Source organism: Mobula birostris, chromosome 3 (assembly GCF_030028105.1).
Source record: "Mobula birostris isolate sMobBir1 chromosome 3, sMobBir1.hap1, whole genome shotgun sequence".
In the NCBI taxonomy this organism is placed as follows: domain Eukaryota; kingdom Metazoa; phylum Chordata; class Chondrichthyes; order Myliobatiformes; family Myliobatidae; genus Mobula; species Mobula birostris.
Genome location: NC_092372.1, coordinates 19,451,505 through 19,477,199, shown reverse-complemented (window position 1 = coordinate 19,477,199; position 25,695 = coordinate 19,451,505). Strand labels below are relative to the sequence as shown.

The 25,695-nt window shown below is 41.4% G+C and overlaps 1 protein-coding gene across 1 annotated transcript in view; it reads right to left on the bottom strand.

Annotated features, from left to right (window-relative positions):
- Positions 1–3,143: 3,143 nt before the first annotated feature.
- LOC140194544 (uncharacterized) overlaps positions 3,144–25,695 on the bottom strand; it is a 51,323-nt gene continuing 28,771 nt past the window's right edge. Inside the window, exons 3-5 of the mRNA XM_072251760.1 lie at positions 18,700–18,858; positions 16,535–16,625; positions 3,144–6,879 (exon numbers count right to left, since the gene is read on the bottom strand). Of these exons, the coding sequence (XP_072107861.1) occupies positions 6,714–6,879; positions 16,535–16,625; positions 18,700–18,858 (416 nt within the window). The 3' untranslated portion in view covers positions 3,144–6,713. The remainder of the gene's footprint in view (positions 6,880–16,534; positions 16,626–18,699; positions 18,859–25,695) is intronic.

The window sequence follows — 25,695 nt, the reverse complement described above, 5'->3', positions numbered from 1 at the left end:
AATTAATTTGCTTTCCTGTTTTCATTATGTAAGTTGCAGAGAGTTGTAAAACTAGTCAGCTCCATCATGGGCACTAGCCTCCGCAGTGCCCAGGATATCTTTAAGTAGCGACGCCTCAAAAAGCCGGAGTCCACCATTAAGGACCCCCATCACCCAGGTCATGCCCTCTTCTCATTGCTACAATCATGGAGGAGGTTCAGGAGCCTAAAGCCACATACTCAATGTTTCAGGAACAGCTTCTTCCCCTCTGCCATCTGCTTTCTGAATGGACATTGAACCCATAAACACTACCTCACTACTTTTATATTTCTGCGGTGGTTTTTTTTCCTATTGTCATTTATTGCATTGTACTGCTGCTGCAAAGTTATCAAATTTCACAACATATGCTAGTGATATTAAACTGGATTCTGATTCCTTTCCACTTAACTTCAGCCTTTGAATGAGTTTATATTTGTAGTCTTCTTCTCCTCTCCGCTGTGTTGGCCACTAATGGTCTGCAGCCTGACAACCTAAAACCCCTTTCTGTCAAATACCCCACAGACCGATTGCATACCGCCTTAGACTATTTTCTTTTTCTCTCCCTCACTTACACTGCCATTAATCTTATTTTGGTGTGTAACTTATGTACGAACTGTGTCATTTTAAATTTAAAATAATGTTTGTGATGTATCGTGTAGCTCTGCCACAGACGTTTCCGAGGCCAGCTGCGAAAGGAGAAGGGATGGGCATTCAGCTTGCAACTCCATCCCATAAAAACCCAGAGCTACAGAAACAACAACGTAAGTTCTAAAGACATCATCCCTGGGAGAGGAAGAATCTTCGCTGGAAAACATACAAAGCCATTTGGTGAAAGCAAACGATCTAAAACCAAATTGTTATGCCATGGAGTTTGTCCTACCAGATGATTGAAGCTAGCCGTTCAGCTGGCTGAGCACTAAAAAGGTGGTGAATAATAAAAACATCAATAATATCCTTTTCCGGAGATCAAGAATCATGGATCTCATTTTCTGTTACTTTTTTTTTTACAAAACTAGATCCATCTGTAAGGATGTCCCTCTGCTCATTTCACACACTTAGTACTTCCACTGTACAGGTCTGGAGATTTTCCCTTGTTGTTGAGTTTAGCTGTCAGCTTTGTGTCACTTAGTGTATTCATCAGAGCATCAATTCCATCTTAAAGAAATGTTCACTTACTATATAAATTGGCTGGGCTGTTCAAGCACTGACTGGCAAAACCCTCTTAACTTTCATATTTAGGTTTGTCACTCAAAAACCTCTATAGATGTACCAGGGAGCAGGAAGCACAGAATCGAATATCGCTATGATGATTGTACGTTCTAGTATCAATTGTCTGGCGACAATAAAGTATAAAGTATGAAGAACAATCTGACTGGCTGCATCACTGTCTGGTATGGGGGGGGGTGGCTACTGCACAGGATCAAAGTAAGTTGCAGAAAGTTGTGAAATTAGTCAGCTCCATCTTGCGTAGCATCCAAGCCATCTCCAAGGAGCGGTGTCTCTTGAAGGCAGCATCCATCATTAAGGACTGCAGTGCCCTCTTCTCATTGTTACCGTCAGGTAGGAGGTACAGAAGCCTGAAGGCATATACTCAGCAATTCAGGAACAGCTTCTTGCCCTCTGCCATCCGATTCCTAAATGGACATGAACACTACCTCACTACTTTTTAAAATTTATTTCTGTTATTGCTCTACTTATTTTAATATACTGTTACGTACCCCGTAACTGGGTTGCCAAACCAGCAGAAATGGAACACTCAGTTGGAGTCTGGATTACTGGAACTAAGAAAGTTTTATTAAAGAAATAAGCAACACAGTACTCTAAATGTAAGGATATAAATGCAACAGGTTAGCACTGAATAAACACACATGTACACAGAACTAGGATAATAAGGTCAATCAAGCTCTATCGCAGTCTAGGGGTAAGATGATCAATCACAAGTGACAGAGTTCAGTTTAGTTCAGTTCGCAGTAATCGCCGTCGTGCCGTTGGAGAGAGAGAGAGAGAACGAATGAATATGCAAGTCGGATTCCAAACAGACCTTCGATATTCCTGGCAGTTAGCTTTCGGGCAAGCCCTTTGTAATGTCTTCTGAGGTCACCAACTGTGACCCCCTCCATTCCAGACACGATCGTTCTTCAGCGGTGAACCCGGCACCCAGGCAAGGGCGGACACACAATAGGTTCCCGCCGACCATATCTTTCCACCCTGTGCATCTATGGCTGGTCCCGCAATCAGACCTCCAAAACTCCCACCGACTTGTGGGGGCGCACCGCTTCCAGGGTGTCGTTACCTCGTGGTGTCGTGTGTGGTGTCTGTTGCCCTAGCGAACCTGTCCCTTTTTATCCCCCTGCTGGGGTATCGCCTGTCCATCACACTTCAAACAGTTCAGGGTTCAAAAGGAGCCGGTCTTGACAATACTCAGACCGGTGTATCCTTCCGTTAAACTCTCTCGTCTCTTCATTAACATTTCCAAATGCTGCTCCATTGTCTTACTTATCTCTCTCTCCTGAAGACAGGTGGCAGATCAACTGTTGATCCCACTGGTGCTAGCACAGGACAGTTAACATCTTAGTCTATGTGTACTTTTGTAACCCTCTTTCGTCACAATACATACATATTCTTATGTAATTCAGTTTTTTCTATATTTATCATGTACTTTGTTGTACTGCTGCTGCAAAATTAACAAGTTTCATGAATTATGCCAGTGATATTAAACCTGATTTTGATTCTGATTATATCTTGAGAGCCTTTAAGGAGCATCACTTTAGCTAGTGGTTAGCACAACACTAATTCCAGCTTAGGGCATCAGAGTTCCGAGTTCAATTTCAATACCGTCTGTAAGAAGTTTGGACGTCCTTTGAGTGTGTTTCCTCAGGGTGCTCAGGTTTCCTCCCACGGTCCAAAGATGTACCGGTTGGCAGGTTAATTGGTCACTGTAAGTTGTCCCGTGATTAGGCTAGTGTTAAATAGGTGGGTTGCTGGGCAGTGTGGCTCATTGGGCCTGAAGAGCCTGTTCTGCCCTGTATCTCTAAATAAATAAATATTATTGTTCCAGAAATTGTGTTGTAAGGTACATAAAGACAAACTACTACATTCTATAAACTATAAATTTTATTGCCAGTTCTTACAGGAACTATTGTTTTCAGAATTAATGACATATTCAGAAATCTGGACATATCTTATAAAAGTGTAAAACATTTTTAGTTTTTCACCTCAGTTATATGTTCAAAAGATTGTTATTTTCTAATTCAGGTTTATTGGTTTGCAGCATTTCTTATAACACATTTGTACAAGTCACCCAAAGTATATCATAATCCAGCAACACAGCCCTTTTCCTTATTTAGAAGATAACATTTTTTTATTTCTAAGTATTTTTTTTACTAGATAAGCATTTGAATTGTCTTTTTCTTTCATATTGAATACGTGAAACTTTTTCTATTTTCTTACATAAACTCAACCTGTGTTATAGAGCCATGTGCTGGAGGAATTCTTGGTTCAGCTGTGTTCTGTGCAGTGGCTGTGAGGTGCTCCCAGGGGGTCTGGTTCTGCGTAGTCCAAAACTGTAGGTGTGTCCCATCCCTGGAGGTTACCACGTGACTCTTGTTGGAGAAAAATAACTGAACACAGAGCAGAACTGTAATTCCCTTTCTTTCATACCAGTGTTAAAGATTAAACAACAGAGATTTTGCAGATGCTGGAAATCTTGAGCAATGCACACAAAGTGCTGGGGGAGCTCAGAGGGTATTTCTGGAGGGGAGTACACAGTTGACGTTTTGAGCCAAGACCCTTCATCAGGACTGGAAAGGAGGGGAACAGAAGCCAGAATAAGAAGGTGGAAGGAGAGGAAGGGGTACAAGCTGGTGGATTATAGGCGATACCAGGTGAGGGAGAAGGTAGCTGGGCGGGGGAGGGGGAATGAAGTAAGAAGCTGGAAGGTGATTGGTGGAAGAGGAAAAGGGCTGAAGTAGAAAGAACCTAATAGGACAGTGGGCCATGGAAGAAAAGAAAAGGGTTGGTAGGGGGGGAAACCAGTGGGAGGCGATGGGAGGTGAGGAGAAAAGATGGGGCAAGAGGGCAACCACAGTGGGAAATGGAAAAAGATGGTGGTGGTGGGAGGGGAAGTTGTTGGATGTCAGAAAAATCGATGCTATTGCCATCAAGTTGAAGGCTACCCAGATGGAGTATGAGGTGTTGCTGCTCCAACCTGAGTGTGGCCATGCCATACATGTAACTTGTTCTGTAATTGATTCTTCAATAAGATACAGAGAGAGGGTACGATACTTTCTGCTCTCAGTATCAGACAACGATTATTAATGCAAAAAGGATCCGTGTTAGGACCTCTGTTATTCAAGACCTCCATAATGATATGTGGGTACTATTCACAATTCAGCAATCAAAAGCCCTCCAAACCATTGAGCACATCTATATGAGACGTTGCTGTAGAAAAGCAGCATCCATCATCACCCAGGCCATGCTCTTTTCCTGCTGCTGTCATCAGTTAGGAAGTACAGGAGCCTCAGGACTCACACCACCAGGCTCAGGAACAACTACCACCCCTCAACCATCAGGCTCTTGAACAAAAAGGGATAACTACACTCAATCTATTTCTGGTGTTCCCACAACCGATGGTCAGGCTTTAAGGACTCTTTATCTGGTTATTTCATACTCATTATTTATTGCTACTTATTTATATCTGCACTGGTACAGTTTGTTGTTCATTGATCCTGTTTACAGTTACTATTCTATAGGTTTGCTCAGTGTGCCTGCAGAAAAAAGAACCTCAGGATTGTATGTGATGACGTGTATGTACAGTACTCTGATAATAAATTTTACTTTGAACTTTGAAAACAGATTCATGTCCTGTTAGTACCCTCAATGAGAAAGAAAGATGACAAGTTTGCATCTGACAGATATAATTTAACGTGGAATAATGCGCTGTCCATGTCATAAGGAAAGCTAAAACCAAGCATTGATATTAAAAAAAGTTACAGCAGAATTTTCTGCAGAACTATGATTAGTGCTGAGGTTATTCTAACTACAAATAAAAATTCCAAAATAAAACAAGAACCAATGTTCTTGCACAAGTTTCTGACACCTGGAAGCACATGATGCCAAGGGCAATAATGTAAGTTAATTAATCTTGGATTTAAATCAGGAAGGTCTATTGGAAACAGTCTGGGGCCAGGACCTACAAACCTGGTTGGTTATGCTGTGATTGTCTCCAGTTACTTCTGGCCTTTATTGTCAAGAACCAGCAGTATGATTATCATCAACAACACACACAAAATGCTGGAGGAACACAGCAAGTCAGGCTGCATCTATGGAAATGAAAAAGCAGTTGATGTTTTGGGCCGAGACCCTCCATCAGGACTGTAAAGGAAAGGGGAAAACACTGGAATAAAAAGGTGGGAGGAGGGGAAGGAGGACAGCTAAAAGGTGATAGGTGTGGCCAGGTGGGTAGGAAAATAAAAGGGCTGGAGAGGAAGGAATCTGATAGGAGAGGAGAGTGGACCATAGGAGAAAGGGAAGGAGGAGGGGACCCAGGGGGAGGTGATAGCGGGTGAGAAGAGGTAAGGGGTCAGATTTGGGAACAGAAGTGGGGAGGTGGAGGAAACATTTTTCTTACAGGAAGGAGACATCAATATTTACGCCATCAGGTTGGAGGTTACCCAGATGGAATACAAGGTGTTGCTCCTCCACTCTGAGGGTGGCCTCATTGTGGCATGAGAGGAGGCCATGGACCAACATGAGAATAGGTATTGATAATAAAATGTCTTTATCCTCAGCCTGGATCAACGATTTTCAATTTTTTTTCAAAAAAATGATTTTGAAAAATCATTGATTCACAGAATGTTACTTAAAACTTGTGCTTCTCTATATTTGTTAACTCCTCCGTTCCTACCCCAGCCACTGAGAGACATTGACTACTTTCTGTAGTTCCAAGACCACTGGTGGATTGCTCCTTTTGGTGCCTGACTCAGATGCTCCCTGTTCACATGTGAACCTTGGCAATAAGTACTAGCAGATTAAGGGAGGCATTATAATGAAACAAAATCTCAACTGATGGATTGCTAAAAATTAATCAGTCGTAGGAACTACGAATAAGCATAATCTCCTTAAAATTGAAACAAATGGAACAACTGTTAACGCTCAAATTACTCCATCAAACGAATCTTTTCATCTCAGGTACTCAGTCTGTGAGGTTTTGTTGGACTTCGCATATTTTTAATTTGCGATTTACCATTGATAGTTTCACTAATATGGGAGTTAACAGTTCTCCCACACTTTAGGCTGGGCACGGTAGTAGTAATGGCACAGTCAAAATGACTCACACTTTCTGCTCTGTTCCTTCTACATAGAAGCAGACTCGATGGGCCAAATGGCCTAATTCTGCTGCAATGTACCTTATGTCCTATGTGATACGGTAAGGATTATTTTTAAAGAGTTAAAAATCATTCTCAATAGTCGCGTAAACTTAAATAACCCATTTCAATTTTTTTCCCACAACCTATCCCCCACTATAGAAGTGAAATAGTAGACTCATTCTTCAATGTCAATCAGACAATATGGGCAGAATACATTTTCACACAGTATGGATTCTGTAGTTTAAGGCATTAATCCACCAATGGTTGACAATTTCATCCAAATGTATACAACAACTCTCCCTAATTCTAATTAAGCTAACAATGATCTCATTTGTCATCAAAAAGGGATGTTATCTTGCCATCTTTCCATTCAATCAGTATTTCTCCGTGTCTTAAAGACGGGGAACGAGAAGCACCATGTTGGAATTTGTGTCCTGCTGTCAACGACGTTTTCTCATCTGGGTCAGCAACGATTTGAGCCTTTAACGTTTTACTGTTCAAAGAAGAAATATGTGTTTAAAATATTAATTAAATACACAGATTGTGTAATTAAGAGTTAGGTTCGACCACAGGTCTTAAAATCTCCAATGAATCTGATTGAAATTATGAAATTAAAAACAGGTTACCATCTTAATATTTAAATTATCAAATCATACAATAAGTTTTAAAGTAAGTTTAAGGTTGTTTAATGTCATTTCCAGTACAGAAGTGTAAAGGAAAACAAAATAACTGTTAATCCAGACCTGATGCAGCACAAAGAACACAATAAGGTAAAAATACACACTAAATAGAAATACATAAGATAGCTCATATACATAGATGATTTGTACGCCATAAAGTGACATTAGGCACCAGAGTGTCTGCACATAAGGTGACTCTGACAGGAAATGATGGAGTAGCGGTGGTTGGGGGTGTGGAGGGGTGGCTTAGTGGGTGGAGGTGTTGATCAGCCTTAATGCTTACAGAAAGTAACTGTTTTTGAGTCTGGTGGTCCTGCTGTGAACGCTACTTAGCCTCCTCCCTGATGGGAGTGGGACAAACAGTCCATGAGCGGGTGGATGGGATCCTTCATGATGTTGCTGGCCCTTTCCCAGCACATTTTTGTATATACGTATGACCTTGATGGCGGATAGGCTGGTGACGGTGGTGCAAGCCATTAATCTGCAAATAAATGTTATTGTTTTTGGGGGTTTCCTTCATTAAAAATGAAACCTGGAAGGAAAGCACCGTATTCTTCTGTAGGTGGTGCCAAAGGAACAAGAATTGTTGCTCACATCTGCTCTGCAATTCAGTTGATCTATATGTCAACTCCATTACTTACCTTTAAATACCATTATCCAACAATATTCTTTTGATTCCAGTTTAGAAAGTTGTTCGGGCATCCCTCTTCTTTGGAGGGAGAGTTCCAGAACTTTACTCCTACTGGTATGAAAGTATACTTCCTGATTTCCCTCTTGTGTGGCCTAGCTCTATTGATTTCACAGTCAGAGGAAGGAGTTCTCTCTATCTTCAAACTCAAATCCGATTAGCTTTATGAATATTTGAGTTTGATCATCCCAGGTTTTCAAATTAAAGGAGATTCAATTATATGCCAGCTTCCTCAGAATCTTAACTTCCAAGCTTTGGTATCCTCCTTCTTAGTCCCTATCCAGAAAATGCTGAATTTGTAAGAAAGACATCACCAAGTTGGAGAGGAGGTAGAAGAGATTTACGAGGATGCTGCCTGGGTTTAGGAAGAGACTGGCCATGCTGGATCTCTGCTTTGAGGGTGACCTCACGAAGTTTATAAAATCCTGAGAGGTATGCATAAGGTAGATGGCCACAGCTTTTTCCCCAGGGTTAGAGAGTCGTTTTGGAAAGGTACATTGAGTTCAAACTGAACTATCCAAGGCCAATAACACGTGCCAGGATTGAAAGGGCAAAACACGTTTGGTTATGAACGCTAATCGTTGGGGAATTATGGTGGCTTCAGCATTGAAATCAAGTTTAATATCACTGGCATGTCATGAAAGTTGTTGTTCTGCGGCAGTGGTAGAGAGCAATACATAATTTTTTAAAACCATAAATTACAATAAGAACAGGGCTGTGCAAAAATAGCTAAGATTTTTGCACAATATTGTAGTAATTTCATGCACTGCACTGCGGCCAAAAAAAAGATTCATGACATACGTGAGTGATGATAATCCTGATTCTGATATGGGTCTCTATTGTGGACTGAGAGTGGGAAGGGGGAGTCATGGTTCAGAAAAGGGGAAGGGAGAGGGAAGGGAACAGGAAGCACCAGGGAGACATTCTGTAATGATCAATAAACCAATTGTTTGGAATCAAATGATCTTGCCTGGGTGTCTCAGGGCTGGGTGTGTCTGCACCCACACCACCCCCCCGCCCCAGCACTGCTTCTCGGCCACCCGTCCCACACCCCTCCCACTGTTCTCCGTCCTTGTGATTCCTAATGTCATTTGCTCCCATCAGATTTACAAATGCACTCTCTGCTCCATGTTGACAAATACAATACTGTGCAAAAGTCTTAGCTACCCTAGCTAGATATGACAAGGTCCTGAATGGGAAGTTGGTCAAGAAGTTTCAGTCACTTGCCATTCAAGTTGAGGTAATGAATTGGATTAGACATTGGCTTTGTGGGAGAAGCCAGGGAGTGGCAGTAGAAGTTTGCACCTCTGACTGGAGGCCTGTGACTAGTGGTGTGCCACAGGGATCGGTGCTGGGTCTATTGTTGTTTGTCATCTATATCAACAATCTGGATAATAATGTGGTTAACTGGATCAGCAAATTTGTGGATGACACTAAGATTGTGAGTGTAGTGGACAGTGAGAAAGGCTATCATGGCTTGCAGCGGGATCTGGACCAGCTGAAAAATGGCAGACAAGTGCAAGGTGTGGCACTTTGGAAGGACCAACCAGGGCTGGTCTTACACTGTGAGTGCCAGGGCACTGAGGAGTGTGGTAGAACAAAGAGATCTGGGAATACAGGTTCATAATTCTCTGAAAGTGACATCACAGGTCGGTAGGGTCATAAAGAAAGCTTTTGCACATTAGCCTTCATAAATCAATGTACTGAGCTCAGGAGTTGGGATGTTATGTTGAAGTTGCACAAGATGTTGGTGAGGGCTAATTTGGAGTTTTGCGTGCAGTTTTGGGCATCCACCTACTGGAAAGGAGTAAATAAGGTTGAAAGGGTACAGAGAAAATTTACAAGGATGTTGCTGGGACTGGAGGACCTGAGGTATAAGGAAAGATTGAATAGGTTAGGACTTTATTCCTTAGAACGTAAAAGATTGAGAGGAGATTTGATAGCAGCGTACAAAATTATGAAGGGTATAGCTAGGGTAAACGCAAGCAGGTTTTTTCCACTGAGGTTGGGTGGGACTACAATCAGAGGTCATGAGTTAAGGATGAAAGGTGAATAGTTTAAGGGGAACATGAGGGGAAACCTCTTCAGTCAGAGAGTGGTGAGAGTGGGGAACGAGCTGCGAGCACAAGTGGTGCATGCGAGCTTGATTTCAACATTTAAGCAAAGCTTAGATAGGTACATGGATGGTAGGGGTATGGAGGGCTCTGGTCCTGGTGCAGGTTGATGGGAGTAGGCGGATTAAATGGTTTCAGCATGGCCTAGATTGGCTGAATGGCCTGTTTCTGTCCTGTATTTTTCTGTGGCTCTATATATGTGCCTGAAACTATTGTACAATACTGTATATATATTAAATAAGCAGTGCAAAAAGAAAGCAAAACAAAATCGCGAGGTAATGTTCATGGGTTCAGTGTCCATTCATAATTCTGATGGCGGAGGGGAAGAAGAGGTTCCTGAAACATTGAGTTTGTGTCTTTAGGCACCAACTCCCTCGTTCATGTTCAGTGTGCAACTGACATGGGGTCAGACGACATTCTGCAGTTACTTAAATGCTGTTCCAGCAAATTTTCATCATAGAGCCAGCATTAGAATTTAACCCAAAATCTTCTGATTTGTTATGCTCAATACTGATCACATCCACTTAAGTATAGTGATCTTTATTAAAGAAACAAAAGTTAAAAAGTAAATAGAATATAATTCTATTCACCAAAAGTATATAGTAACTTCACTTCATTAATAATCAGATGTTATATGTTAACATTAATAAGAAATGTCTTTCTAGTAATAGAGGATTAAATGGAGACAGCTTTAAATTCCATTCATTAATTTCTCATTTAAATAATAATGACAGTTTTCTCAATAACTACGGGAAGTAACTGATCTTTGACTGTGTCTTTTACTTTCACAAGAGGTGAGAACTTATTTTTGTTCAGTTAGAAAACAGGCAAGGACAATATATATTGAGTAAACAATGTGACATGTGAAATGTTGCCAGGGTCACATGACCTCCCCACACAGCTTGGCAGTCTGCTGAATGAGCCATTTCTTTGCCCCCTTCATCTATTTTGTTTGCAGAGAACTGAATTTTATTCTCTACCCATGGCAGATTTTCAATCCTTGTTCGGAGTGATTGGAATAGAAATAATTTGTTTCTTTGTCCAAAATGTATCAAAAGCCAAAATGTACTCTGTGTGCCATTACAAAGGAAAACTTTTAAGTTAGGACTTCTGTACAATCCTTAGTGTTGGAGGACAGTAGGCTTTATAAATCCACATTCCTAGTGCTGATTATTGGGAATTAGGATATGAATCAAAGTATTAGATTATTGACTGGGCTTGTATATACTGGAATTTAGAAGGATGAGAGGGGATCTGATCGAAACATATAAGATTATTAAGGGATTGGACATGCTAGAGGCAGGAAACACGTTCCTGATGTTGGGGGAGTCCAGAACCAGAGGCCACAGTTTAAGAATAAGGGGTAGACCATTTAGAACGGAGTTGAGGAAAAACTTTTTCACACAGAGGGTTGTGGATCTGTGGAATGCTCTGCCTCAGAAGGCAGTGGAGGCCAGTTCTCTGGATTCTTTCAAGAAAGAGTTATATAGAGCTCTTAAAGATAGCGAAGTCAAGGGATATGGGGAGAAGGCAGCAACAGTGTACTGATTGTGGATGATCAGCCATGATCACAGTGCATGGTGGTGCTGGCTCGAAGGGCCGAATGGCCTACTCCTGCACCTATTGTCTATTGTCTATTGTCTATTATAGGGTGTATAGTCTGCCACCCCCACTGGAAAGTTCCACACTTGGACCGAAAATCATAAATTTACATGATGTTTTCGTATGCATGCAAAAAATGCTCAGAAGTTCAAGTGCTTTGTACAGTTGAAAGATATTGCACTGCAATCTTTAGGAGGGTAAAGCTTAGAGTGCAGTCAGAAGATTAGACCATAAGACCAAAAGATATAGGCGCAGAAGTAGGCCATTCGGCCCATTGAGTGTGCTCCACCATTCAATCAGGGGCTGATCCAATTCTTCCAGACATCCTCACTCCCCTGCTTTCACCCCATACCCTTTGATACCCTGGCTAATCAAGAACCTATCTATCTCTGCCTTAAATACACCCAATGACTTGGCCTCCACAGTCGCTCGTGGCAACAAATTCCACAGATTTACTATTCTCTGAGTAAAGTAATTTCTCCGCCTCTCAGTTCTAAAAGGACGTCCTTCAATCCTGAAATCATGTCCTCTTGTCCTAGAAACCCCTACCATGGGAAATAACTGCCAAATCTAAAATTAGGAGGTTTATGCCCTGCAACTGAATCGAAAATGTCTCAGATAATTTCACTGGCTTTAATAATTATTATTAAGCAATTCCTCTTATTTTAAAGTACTGTCAGAACATTAAAAAAAGGAAATACTTCCCTGCTACTGAATTTCTTTTGAAAAGTAATCAATGCTGTAAGAAATGCTCAAATCAATATACACACAGCAAAGCCAGGAGATAGCAATAAAGTGCCAGATTAGTTTTCAGTGAAGTCTTCTGAGGGACAACACTGGTTCTTCTACCGGGAGAATCTTATTTTCTCATGGCAACATACTCCATCTTGTTAGGATACCACCCATAGTGCCTTCCCCTTCCTGACTGTCACCCAGCTTCCCGTACACTTTGGGTGTTACTACCTCTCTATATATCCTATCTATCACACACTCAGACTCCCGAATGATCCGTAGTTCATCCAGTTCCACCTCCACTCCTTAACGCATTTTGTTAGAAGCTGCGGCTGGATGCACTTCTTGCAGGTGTATTCATCAGGGACACTGGAGATTTCCCCACCGTCAAACATCCCAAAAGAGGAACATTCCACTACCCTGCCTGGCATCCTATTTTCTCATATTTGCTTTCTATCCAATGATCCTTTGGTCTTGGTATCTGAAGGAGACGTACAGGCTGCCTTGAAGAGAGTGAAATCCAAGGAGAGCATCCGGTCCAGTCAGGGCACTTAGCAGAGTACTGAATACCGATGCTGACCAACTGGCTGGTATATTCATGGATATCGTCAATCTCTCGCTCCGGCAGCGTGTGTTACCCACCTGCTTAAAGCAGGCTTCAATCAAACTGGTGCCCAAGAATAGCGTAATAACCTGTCCAAATGAGTATCGCCCAGTGGCATTACATCCACAGTGAAGTGCTTTGAGAGGCTGGTGTTGAAACACATCAGCTCCTGTCTGAGTGGCAACTTGGATCTGCTCCAATCTGCCTACTGAAGCAACAGGTCTAGAGCAGATGCTATCTAGTTGGCTCTTCACACAACCCTGGAAGATTCGGACAGCAAAGATGCATACATCAGGATGCTCTTTATCGAGTTACAGCTCAGCATATAACACCATCATCAACTCAAAACTAGTCAGTAAACTCCAAGACCTGGCTTCAATATCCCCTTGGGCAATTGGATCTGGGATTTTCTCATTTGCAAATTCCAGTCAGTTTAGATTGGCAAAAACATCTCCTCCACGATCTCCATCAGCACAGGAGCACCTCAGGGATGTGTACTTAGCCCCCTGCTTTACTTGCTTTACACCTATGACTGTACAGCTCCAACACCATATACAACTTTGCTGATGACACCACTATTGTGGGCTGTATCAAAAGGGGTAACGAATCAGCATACAGGAGGGAAATTAGCTGAGTGGTATAATAACAACAACCTCTCACTCAATGTCAGTAAGACCAAGGAAATGATTGTAGACTTCAGGAGCAGGAAACCAGATGTCCATGAGCCAGTAATCATCAGAGGATCAGAGGTGGAGAGGGTCAGTAACTTTAAATTCCTGGGTGTCACTATCTCAGAGGACCTGTCCTGGACCCATCATGTAAATAAAATTGTGAAGAAAACACAACAGCGCCTCTACTTCCTCAGGTGTTCGCGGAGGTTTGGCATATCATCGAAAACCTTGGCAAACGTCTGTAGATGTGTGGTGGAACGTGTGCTGACTGGCTGTACTACGGCCTGGTATGGCAACACCAATGCCTTTGAGTGGAAAATCCCGCAAAAGGTATTGGATTCAGCCCAGTACGTCATGGGTAAAACCCTCCCAATCATTGAGAACACCTACATGAAGTGTTGCCATAGAAAAGCAGCATCCATCATCAAAGATCCTCACCACTCAGGTCATGCTCTTTTCTCGCTGCTGTCATCGGGTAGAAGGCACAAGAGCCTTAGGACTCGCTCCACCAGGTTCAAGAAAAATTACTACCCGTCAACCATCAGGCTGTTGAACAAAACGGGACAACTACACTCATTTAAGGACTTTTTATCTTTTTATTTCATGCTCATTATTTATTACTATTTACTTATATCTGCATTTGCAGTTTGTTGTCCATTGATCTTTTTTGCAGTTACTGTTCTATAGATTCGCTAAGTATTCTTGCAGAAGAAAGAATCTCGGGGTTGTATGAGGTGACATGTATGTACTTCGATAATAAATGTTACTTTGAACTTTTCTACCTTCCACCCTTTTACTCGCATGATAATTTCCTAATAAATAAAATTAATACATCCTTAACCTTCTGTGTAAATAAAATAATTAATTTTCTGAGGTTCAGCACAGAAGGACAGAATCTTGCTACCAGATTATACCTCAGAAATATAGAAGATTTGAAAATATAGATGCTAACTTTTCAACCTTGCCCACCGAAGGCTACTTTTCTCTCTATTTCAGATGTACACAGAGAATTTTCTATTTATGACTCATGACTGTGCGGCCAGATTCTGCTCTGACACTATTTCCAAGTTTGCAGATGACAATCATTGTAGTCGGACTTATGAAAGAGATGACTGGAAGGAGATAAAGAGCTTAGTGGCAAAGTGTCAAGACAACAACATCTCCCTCAATGTTGTAAGAACAAAAGAGCCGGTCAATGACCTCCTGAAGCATGGCAGAGTACACACCCTGCCAATATCGAGAGTGCTAAGATGGAGATGGTTGAGAGCTTCAAGTTCTTGGTGTAAGTGTCCCCAACAATTTGTCCTGGTCCAGCCATATGGTTGTGCTGGCCAAGACAGCACATAAAAACCTTTACTTCCTCAGAAGACAAAGGAAATTCAGTACGTCCCAGATGACTCTCCCTAATTGTTACAGATGTATCAAAGAAAGCATTCTATCCAGACGTATCACAACTTCATATGCCAACTACTCCAAGAATTCTGAGCATAACCCAGTCCACCCCTTCCATTGGCTCAGTCTACACTTCCCGCTGCCTTGGGAAAGCAACCAACATAATCAAGGACCATTGTCACCTTAGTTTTCTCCATCTCCCATTGGATGGAAGATACAAAGGTTAAGAACACATACCACAAAGTTCAAGGACAGCAATTACAAGATTCTTGAACAGACTTCTAATGTGTTCATGTTGAACTTTTGATCCCTCAAGTTCAATTTTCATTTATTCACATACATGAATATAGCCAAATGAAAGAGCATTCCATCAGGGTCAAGGTGCAAAGCACAGTACTAACAGTCACGTGCAGCACAAGACACATATCATCATCATCATCATCATGTGCCGTGTCATATGACGGAGGTGATCATGGTCTAATAACCATGATTGTTCTTGGCAATTTTTCTAGAGAAGTGATTTGCCATTGCCTTCTTCTGGGCAGTGTCTTTACAAGATGGGTGACCCCTGTCACTATCAATACTCTTCAGCGATTGTCTGCCTGGCGTCAGTGGTTGCATAATCAGGACTTGTGACATGCACCAGCTGCTCATACGACCATCTATCACCTTCACCCATGGCTTAATGTGACCCTGATCAGGTGCTACACCTTACCCAAAGGTGTCCTGCAGGCTAGCAGTGGGAAGGAGCACCTCACATATCCTTTGGCAGAGACGCATCTCCAACCTGCCACCAGAAAGGCACGTATAATTACAATAACAGTATAACGTACAGACACAAAACAAAGATAGAGCCCAAGTCCCGAGTATCATGGCCAGTAGACTGATGGTGCATGGGATGTTGTCCTGGAGCCACGTTTCTGCAAGAACAAGTGCGCAGCAATTTCTCATCATGCATTAGTGTAGCCGCAAACAAAGGCAATCCAGCTTGTACTACACTGAGCAAACACTGGAGGGCAGTACTAATGGGAGGGGCCAGCCACCAAACCAGCACAGACTCAATCTATCCGGTCATGGACTATTTTGTCTACCTGTGCAGGTTTTTTTGTACCAACGTACATCTGTATGGTATAACCAGTGTGGATGGCACGCTAAAACTTTTCACCGTATCTCAGTAAATGCGGCAATAATAAACCAATTATCAATTAATGGTTGGTTTCTACCAACTGGACATGTGGAACTTCGGTAGTAAACTCTTGCTCCTCTGTGATCTAGCTCTTTGGACGTTAGTGCAAACTCTTCCATAATTTCATAATCTGAGAAAGGTTCCTTTAGTGATTAAGTCTTTAATCTACAGTTAAGTGTCTGATCACTTTTGACCATTTCTGCCCAGAAATGCATGATGTAATTATTTTAAAGTGTATTTTTTAAAGCTGTGCAAACAACATAATTGTTTTGAGAAGGAACTATTTAGGGAGACTATCTCAAAACTTGGAGTTCATGTTGTTCATGAAACAAAAGCAATTGGAGAGACACTACAACCAACTCTCTTTCAGAGGTTCAGGTTGTCACACTCGTGATACATCTGATTTATTGTGAATTTAAATCAACTGTTTGCACAATGCAGTGAATACTCATTGATAACATTAATATTTTCGTACTTACTTGTCATGAATGATATTGAGAATCAGCACAGTTATTCCGAGAACCAATGTTATCCCACCCAGGACCACCATGACAATTTTCCAAGTAGCTCCTTAAAAGACAGAGTTATATTAGGTTAACAACACTTACGTCATCTATAGAAAGTAACACGTGTAGCATGAGACAATCTCTATCAAGCAGGGTCCTTAAGTATAAATAAGGAAGATAAAGAAGAATTCTTGATAAGCTTGGGGGATGAAGAATTGCTGCATATAAAGTAGCAATGCAATTGAGGTTATAATTGTCCATGTTGTTGTGGAACATGCTAATTAGCCTGCTCCTCTCCTTATTTGTCCTGCATATTATTTAAAATTAAAATAACATGATAAGCAAAAATAAAATGTAATATTAACTTGCTAATTTAAAGATTAATGATCGATCCTTTATCATGCTCAGAAAGACAGTCAAGCATATGGTGAGAGGCAAATCGTGACAATATCAGAGACAGATCAAGGACATGACTGACACACCCACATTTCACACTCTTTTGTTTGTCATATTGCTCTTTAACTCCCTCAATTGGTCATAATTTATCTCCACTACATTTCTCAACCTATCACAGCTATTCTGTTCATCCTAAACACAAGAGATTCTGTAGATGCTGGAAATCCAGAACAACGCACACAGAATGCTGGAGGAACTCAGCAAGTCAGGCAGCATCTGTGGAGGAAACTAAACAGTCGACATTTTGAGCTGAGTTCCTTCACTGGAACTGGAAAGGATGGGAGTAGAAATTCTCTTAGTCCTATCTATATCCCACCCACCCACCCCTCCATAACTTGAACTAACTCATTCGTCTAGTTCTGATGAAGGGTGTTTTATCTGAAACATTAGCTCTGTCTCTCTTCCATAGATGCTTCCCAACCTGCTGGCTATTTCCAATATTTTCAGATTTTGATCACCTGTAGATTTTTTTTTAATTTCCAGGAAACAAAACAAACATTGGATGTTAGGCTTCTGATATGAGGCATTAATAACATTAGAAGTATTGAAATAAATCCTGTTCCTACAATTATAGGGACAGAATTTTTCCAAAGGTCATAAATGCACTCCCATGGCTTCCCATAAAAGGTAGAGTGGAACAGACAGTGGTAACCTGTGCTGCTGACATCTATCTTCAAGTGAGTGGTAGTTACCTCATCATTGAAATAGGCCTGGACATGCTACTGCTATGGACTCAGAGCACTTGATAAATGATGGGCGGGAAAAATGGATCTGAACGTGCTGGCGGCAGTTGTCAGTCTCCACGCCTACAAGTGGATCGTCCTGACAAATTTCAATCATGGTCAGTCTGACAGGCAAAAATCCAGTTTCCAGACTTTCTCGCTCAAGCCCAGAGGCCTTGCTTGGTTCATCACTGACCTAGTTTGTGCACCAGGTACAGATGACCCAACACTAAAACGATATGGAGTGAGGAAATTATCATTTTCAAGCCCAATCATATTTACCTCATGCGTTTGAGGTAAAAAAATAGTTCACCCCAAATAATAGTCATGAGTGAAATTTGTTTTCTGTGTGCACTCAGGTCACAGCTAATAGTTAAGCAAATCTTCTGCTCTCTTAAGAGTTGGACTTCATGTGTGGCTTAGCTACTACACCAGGCTGAACCATTTCTACTGACAGGAGAAGGGGCAAAGGCGAATTACTGGCGTCTTAAGACCAGTTGCTTTGGACAGATCGGGTTTGTCGGCCACGACTGGCATCTCATCTTGGAGAAGGAGAACTCTGATACCAAACCTCCACTATACCCACTCATGGGGAAGGCTTTGGGAGTTAACCCTGAGGAAAGTTCCCAAGCTGGAGTCCCTATGGCAGTCCTACACTGAGCTCAGCGCTGACCGGCAACCCCTGCAACGCAGCTGGTACCAAACCGTGTCAGTCTCTGCCATTCCTTTGGATTCATCAGCTGTGTGGAAAGGGAGAGCCTGCTGCACGGACAGCTGCTTGTTCTCCACATTGTACAGCCCTGGCTTGTGCTTTACAGCTGGGATGCAACATCCATTGGTCAACCTCTGCTCTCATAGACAACAGACATAGAATTACTCCATTTAGGTCACAGGTTTTCACAACTAGTAAGACATTTCCTGAAAGCACTTTTTTTTTGAAAGCAAAACAATGTGTCTTACCATTAGTGTAACTAAATGTCACTGTTTTATCATTTTCGTTAGAGTACGTGAAGTTCTCAAACATCGCATTGAAGGATTCTGAGGTATAATTAGTTGTTGGGATGTTCGTTGATTTTTCAACTTTTTCTGTCTGGGCTTCCGAAACTTGAACATGGTTATCTGAAAATATAGTAAACATCAGATTCCACTTAGGCTGAGGAAAGACAGAAGGTTTGATCTTTGCTGCCTGACATAAAGACCTGCTTGTTTGAATCACAGGAACTGTAGTGGTTACTTGAAAACAAACCAAAACCACTCCCTTAGGAGTTGGACTTCATGAGTGGCATAGGTACTGAGTACGGGAGTTGACACTGTATGACACACTGCCAGATAATGAGTTCCAAGTCGAAAAAGTACGTTCGATCCTTTTTTATGCAAAGACAAAGGATCTTAGCGATAAAACACTAACAAAACTAAATGAGCGATATAGTGAAATAAATAATTAGAGTTTGAATTAGCAGTCAACAAAAAAAAATCATCCCCCAACTCATCTAAACTAAACTAACTAACTAGGACAAAGCGTGAATATGTAACTATACTCATTTGCTTCTACTATATCCCACTCCACGTGACAAATTATCACAACCCACAATAAACACGCAACACAAAATACAATACAGACAGGAAATAGATACACGGCTCCTACAGGGACCAATGTTAGCTGGAGAGTAAGGTTACTTATGGACAATCAGGCTGGTTATGTTACTGTAATGTGATCCTTCCTGTCCAATTTCACTGACTGCACTCAGACCAGGGGCTTATTTACATTGATCACAAAAGGTTAAAAAATTCCTTCATTATTCCCAAGCAGGGAAATTAAGGATTTTGGGGGAAAGGAGCTGAAACTACAGTCAGAGCAACAGTAAGGAAGAAGTTAAATGTGATTCCTCCTTGGTATAGACTAAAAGAAAATTGAAGACACTAAGACAAAGTGCTGTTAGCTTGGGAGGGGTTGTTTTGGAAAGTACCAGAAAACAAGTCCACAGCAATGATTTAAGAAAGTTATGGCTGGAGTACATGTCTATAGCCATAACAGTGGAAAATAGTGAAAAACATGTTTTTTTCATGGGAAGGCAAGGTCATGGTGCCAAATGCATGGAGAAGTACCAGGGTAAGGGTTTTTGAAGGGTATGAAAGGGGCACCTTCTTGGTGCGGGGGGGGGGTTTCTTTAGCTAAGCTACAGCTGAAAAAAGGAGCAATATGTTGAAAAAGTAGGAGTATGGGGAGGGGTGTTGGGGGAGGCTGTGTGAAAGTCTGCCGACATTCCGCAGATCAGCTCATTTGGAGATGATAAGTATTATTTGGATTTTTGTACTGCTACTCCTGTAAACATTTGCTTTCTTTCTGTATTGCATTTGAACTAATTCTAATAAGGTGTTTTCATGTGGCCTTGAACATGTGTTTTGTGTCCTTTGTTTGCAAATACGTATGTGACTCTGAGCTGAACCAGGAAAGCACACATAACGAATTTTAGCGACCATGATCTTATTGAATGGTGGAACAGGGATGGCCTATTCCTGCCTCTATTTCTTATGTTCTAGTACATACAGTGGTGCTCTCTGGAAATATAGCTGTTTAAGCACATACAGCACATGCTGCTGGTTCTGTTCAGAACTGCTAGTGGGACCCAGCCCAATGCTTTAAGATCACCTTTAACTTTTCTCATTAGCGCTATAGAAAGAGATTTTTAATTTGCATTCATGGTGCTGGTGGATTGCAGACACCACTGCAAATAAAACAGACTGAGTAATTGGGTCCTCATTCTAATGAAATGGTAAGCAGTTGACAGACTTTTCCCCAAACTTCATTCATTAAATCTGAAACATACTGTATAACCATCCATATCACATCACTTCATTCACATCACAAAGGTATATTAATCCAGTGCTTACATTTCTATCAGATTAACAGCAATTTATTTTCCACTTGTGTTCCATGACCAATTCAGTCCAAAGATTTTTACCCATGTTCCCTCTGATTGCAGTGACAGAACGTTCTATATTACACCACAAAAAGGAGGAGAAGAATTATGCCATTTGGCCTATTGAGTTTGCTCTGCCATTCCATCATGGCTGATTTATTATGCCCCTCAACTCTACTCTTCTGGCTTCCCTCCATAATCTTTAACACTCTTACTAATTAAAAAACTATCAACCTCTGCCTTAAATATGCCCAATGACATGGACTCCACACTTGTATGTGGCAAGGAATTCCACAGATTCGCCACCCTCTGACTTAAGAAACTCCTCCTCATCTCTGTTCTAAAGGGACGCCTTGTCCCCAACGAGCCATGTGTTTGTTGTACTGAAATTCATTGTGTCCTGTAGAACATAATTCTGCCCTATGAAATGTAGCAGTCTGCAACATTTAGTTGTGGACATCTTGTAGTACTGGAGTCCAACAGATTTTGGGCAGACCAAAGTCTGCCTGTGATTGGTTTTGTTAATGTTCCAGGGCCAATGAATGTTTGACTCAATGTTCCTGCAAACAGCAGGGTGAGCATGGAGACCTGCGTTTTAAAACCATTGATTAAAACGAGCAGGCATTAGCACTGGTGGAGGAACTGAACTCCAAGATGAAAACAGAAAATGCTAGAAAAACTGTAGAAACTGTTCTCACAAAGCATTGCAGACCCAAGTTGTTGATTGCTTCTCTTTTGTCCGACGCTACCTGACCTGCTGAATTTTCCCAGCATCTGGTATTTTTTTTTCAGATTTCCAGCACCTGCAGTTTTTTTTGATCTTCGGGAATGAAATCCAATGTTTCTTCCCTGAATCCCAGCAGGCTGACACATTGAAGGGAAAGTACAACAATTGGCCAAAGGGTACAATAATGCGAGTGGGTAGAGCAAACATTCACAGTCCTTCCAGGCAAAATAGTTCAAAAGCTTTATCTTTAATACTCACAAAGCGTCTAATGGCCACAGATTGGAGCAGTCAACCCATGCACACAGCCTCATTATTTTTGTCCCCTCTCTTTTTGCACTAATTGGGCCATCATTTAATTGGGGCAACTGCTTATTTGGGTCAACTCTTAAAGAACAGAAACATCTAGCATCAGTCGCATACACTTGTGTGGCTGTTAGACACCACACCATGCTGAGACCAAACAGTTGCATGTGCTTGTGCTATGTCATTCATTTGGACTGGCAGATGCCAAATTAAGAAGCAATAATTTTTGACACTACTTTATGCATGAAGGCAATGAAGGAAGTCCATTATCTACGCTAGGTGTCTGCCCTGATTTTGTTCATTTACGGTCAATTGAAAAAGCACAGCAGAGTACTCTGGAGGAATTCACCATTGATAAGTATTAGGAACTAATACACAGTTTTATAACAGTGTAGTAGTATTGGTAGTGTTCCAATTTGTTTTGTATTTCATTTAAATATAAAATTTGTTACTCAGTTAAATCGTAGTTTGTCTATTTTTATACCTTTTCAACTATTTCCATGAAACATTGGCTCACTGGGGCCAAAGTGTACTGGTCCAGGTGTATCACAATTAATCAGAATTCACCGTGTACGGAATCCATCGTGTAGCGTGGATTCCAGTTAATTGGGCCATCGGTTAATCGGGACAGCCGCTTATTTGGGACAACTTTTAAAGAACATATTTTTAAAAATCGAGAAAATAGCTCGGATTCCATTCGTTTATTTGGGACACTATGCTGCTTAATTGGGACAGGAAGCTGTTGCTGAACAATTTCTAATTAGCATCATATGCGTGCACTTTATGTGGCCATTAGACGCAACACCATGCTGACAGCAAACAGTTTTTAAATAGCATCATTTGCATGTATTTGTATTCAAAAAGCTGTGATTTTTGTCACTGATGGTGAAAGATAAGCAGTGAGACAATTCCGAACCGTTTTGATCACTACAGTTTCAAGCATTCAGGCTTGGAGATGCCTGAAACCGCTGAGAATGAAAATGAAACAATTTCACTACTTCAACAAGTTAGAAACTATGAAGAATTTGAAGAATCAGAATCAGAATTAGGTTTAATATCACAGGAAAAGTACAATACAGGATAAATATAGAAAAAAAAGAATTACAGTAAGGACTGTAAATATACTGTCTGTATATCAAATAGTTGAATTAAAAATAGTAGTACAAAAACAGAAATAATGCAAAAAAGTGAGGTAGGGTTCATGGGTTCAATGTCCATTTAGAAATCAGATGGCAGAGGAGAGGAAGTTGTTCTTGAATTGCTGAGTGTGTGCCTTTATGTTTCTGTACCTCCTTCCTTCCTGTATCAACAACCATCTTGAATGTTACAATGAAAATGAAGATTTGGAGGTTGAAATCATCAAAAGCATTGCACGGAGGCAGTCCATTACCCGCACTAGGTGTCTGCGCTGATTTTGTTCAATCAAAAGAACATGGCAATGTACCCTGGATTAATTTCTCCAACAATACTATTAGGAACTAATACACAGTTTTATAGTACTGTAGTTGTATTGGTAGTGTTCTAATTTGTTCTGTATTTCATTTAAATACATAAATTTTGACTCAATGGTAGTTTGACTTTTTTATACCTTTTAAACGATTTCCATAAAACTTCAGCTAATTGCGGCAGTCGTTTAATTGGCCCCAAAGGAGGGAGGAGAAGATGGTTGCCCGACGCAGCGCGCGCGGCTGTTCCGAATGAATATAGTATGTGTAACTAGGGGGGCCGTGCATCAATCCGGATTTGATGGGGACAGCCATGAAAGCACACAGGAACATCTGGAGTAACTTCTGAAATGCCCGCTTCACTGTATGATTGAGAATCTCCGGAGACGAAGGCCCCAAATCCTTGGCTTTGCATATCGCCTGTTGCCAGGGCCGGGATCGAAACGCTCGGCAGAGATGGTGCTCGGTGCTCGGTGTCAAATAGGTGGTCGGAGGCCAGAGTTTTTCAGATGGACTTGGAGTCGGACTGTGGTTGGATGCTTCCAGGATGCTGCATCGGCAAGTTGGCGGCGCTGGGGATTTACCATCTGTGTCAGATGATGGGACTTTCGAGACTCTGAGACTTTTACTGTGCCATGGTCTGCTCTTATCAAATTATGGTATTGCTTTGCACTGTTGTAACTAACTATATGTTATAATTATGTGGTTTTTGTTCGTTGTTAAGTCGGTTTGTCATGTGTTTTCATGATATCATTCTGGAAAAACATTTTTATCATTTCTTAATGCATGCATTACTAAATGACAATAAAAGGGGACTGTGTGTTCTCAAAATCATATATGTACTGGTCCAGGTGTGTCCCAATTAACCACAGTTTATATTTCTTACTGTAATTCACAGTTTTATTATGTATTGCACTGTACTGCTGCCACAAAACAACATAATTCGTGACATGTGATATTAAACCTGTTTCTGATTCTGATTCTGTACTTAGCTCATTCAGCACATGCAGTGTGGACTTCACCGAGGGAAGATGAAGATTAAAATGGAGTATCAATCATGGCTTGCTATGCTGCTGTAAATCTATTAATGAGACCATCCCTGTTTCTGGTACAGCTGTCCCTACATCATCATGATGGAAATATACTGTTAATCCTCCATTACACTATCATTGGAAATAAATCCTGGATCTCCCTACCCAACAGACTGTAGTAGTGCCTTCATTAGAAAGGACTGTAATTAATTAAGCCAGCAACTCTCCACCATTGATAATTAGGGATAGACATAAATTCTGGCCTTGTCACTGACATCCACATTCCATAAGTAAGTAAAGAAATACCTCATGTCTCATGTGCCCAATGATATCAATTGAATTTTCCAGGCCTAAGTGCTTTCAAGAGGTGCATGCAAGAATGACAGCGTAGTGGTTAGCGCAACGCTTTACAGTACCAGTGACCCAGGTTCAATTCCCGCCGCTGCTTGTTAGGAGTTTGTACCTTCTCCCTGTGACCGCATGGGTTTCCTCTGGGCACTCCAGTCTCCTCCCACAGTCCAAAAACTACCGGTTTGTAGGTTAATAGGTCACTGTAAATTGTCCCACGATTAGGCTAGGGTTAAATCGGGGGTTGCTGGACGGTACAACTCAGAGGGCTGGAAGGGCGTATTTTGCGCTGTATCTCAATAAATAAATAAATTAAAATCTTATATCACTGACCCTTGTCTGCTGTGCAGTGCCATTTCAGTGTTTTCTAAAAATATAAAATGGGCTAGTATAAACTTATGGGTGACAAGGTGGAGATACGTCTCTAACAAAGGAGGTGTAAGGCACTCCTTCCCTCCGCTCACCTGCAGGTCACCCTTGGGTGAGGTGTCACACTGATCAGGGTCAAGTGAAGCCATGGGAGCAGGTAGTGGATGGTCGTATGAGCAGCTGGTGCATATCACAAGTCCTGGTTATGTGACCACTGACGCCAGGCAGACAATCTCTGAAGAGTGTCGAATATGGCGGGGGTCGCCCGCCTTGTAAAGACACTGCCCAGAAGAAGGCAATGGCAAACCACTTCTGTAGAAAAATTTGCCTAGAACAATCATGCTCATGGAAATACCATGGCCCCCCACATTCAGATGTAAAGATTGTAGAGCTAGTAACTGATGTTCAATTCTTATCACTGTCTGTGAGGAGTTTCTACGTTCTCCCCATGACAGCGTAAGATTCCTCTGGGTGCTCCACTTTTCTCCCACAGTCCAAATACACATGGGTTAAGATTACTAAGTTCTGGGCTTGCTATGTTGGTGCCAGAAGCATGGAGATACTTGAGGGCTGCTCTCAGCACATCCTTGGACTGTGTTGGTTGTTGACGCGAACAATGCATTTCACTGTATGTTTCAATGTACATGTGATAAATAAAGCTAATTTAAATCTAATCTAAAACTTTAGCCAAATGTAACTCACTTTAGGTAGAAAAGTCACACAACTAGTTTTAAAGCATTTGAACCCTAAGTGCACTAGTGTGACCAGAGGAGATTCTCAATCAAAAACTCATGTCACTATCCTTGAAAAAG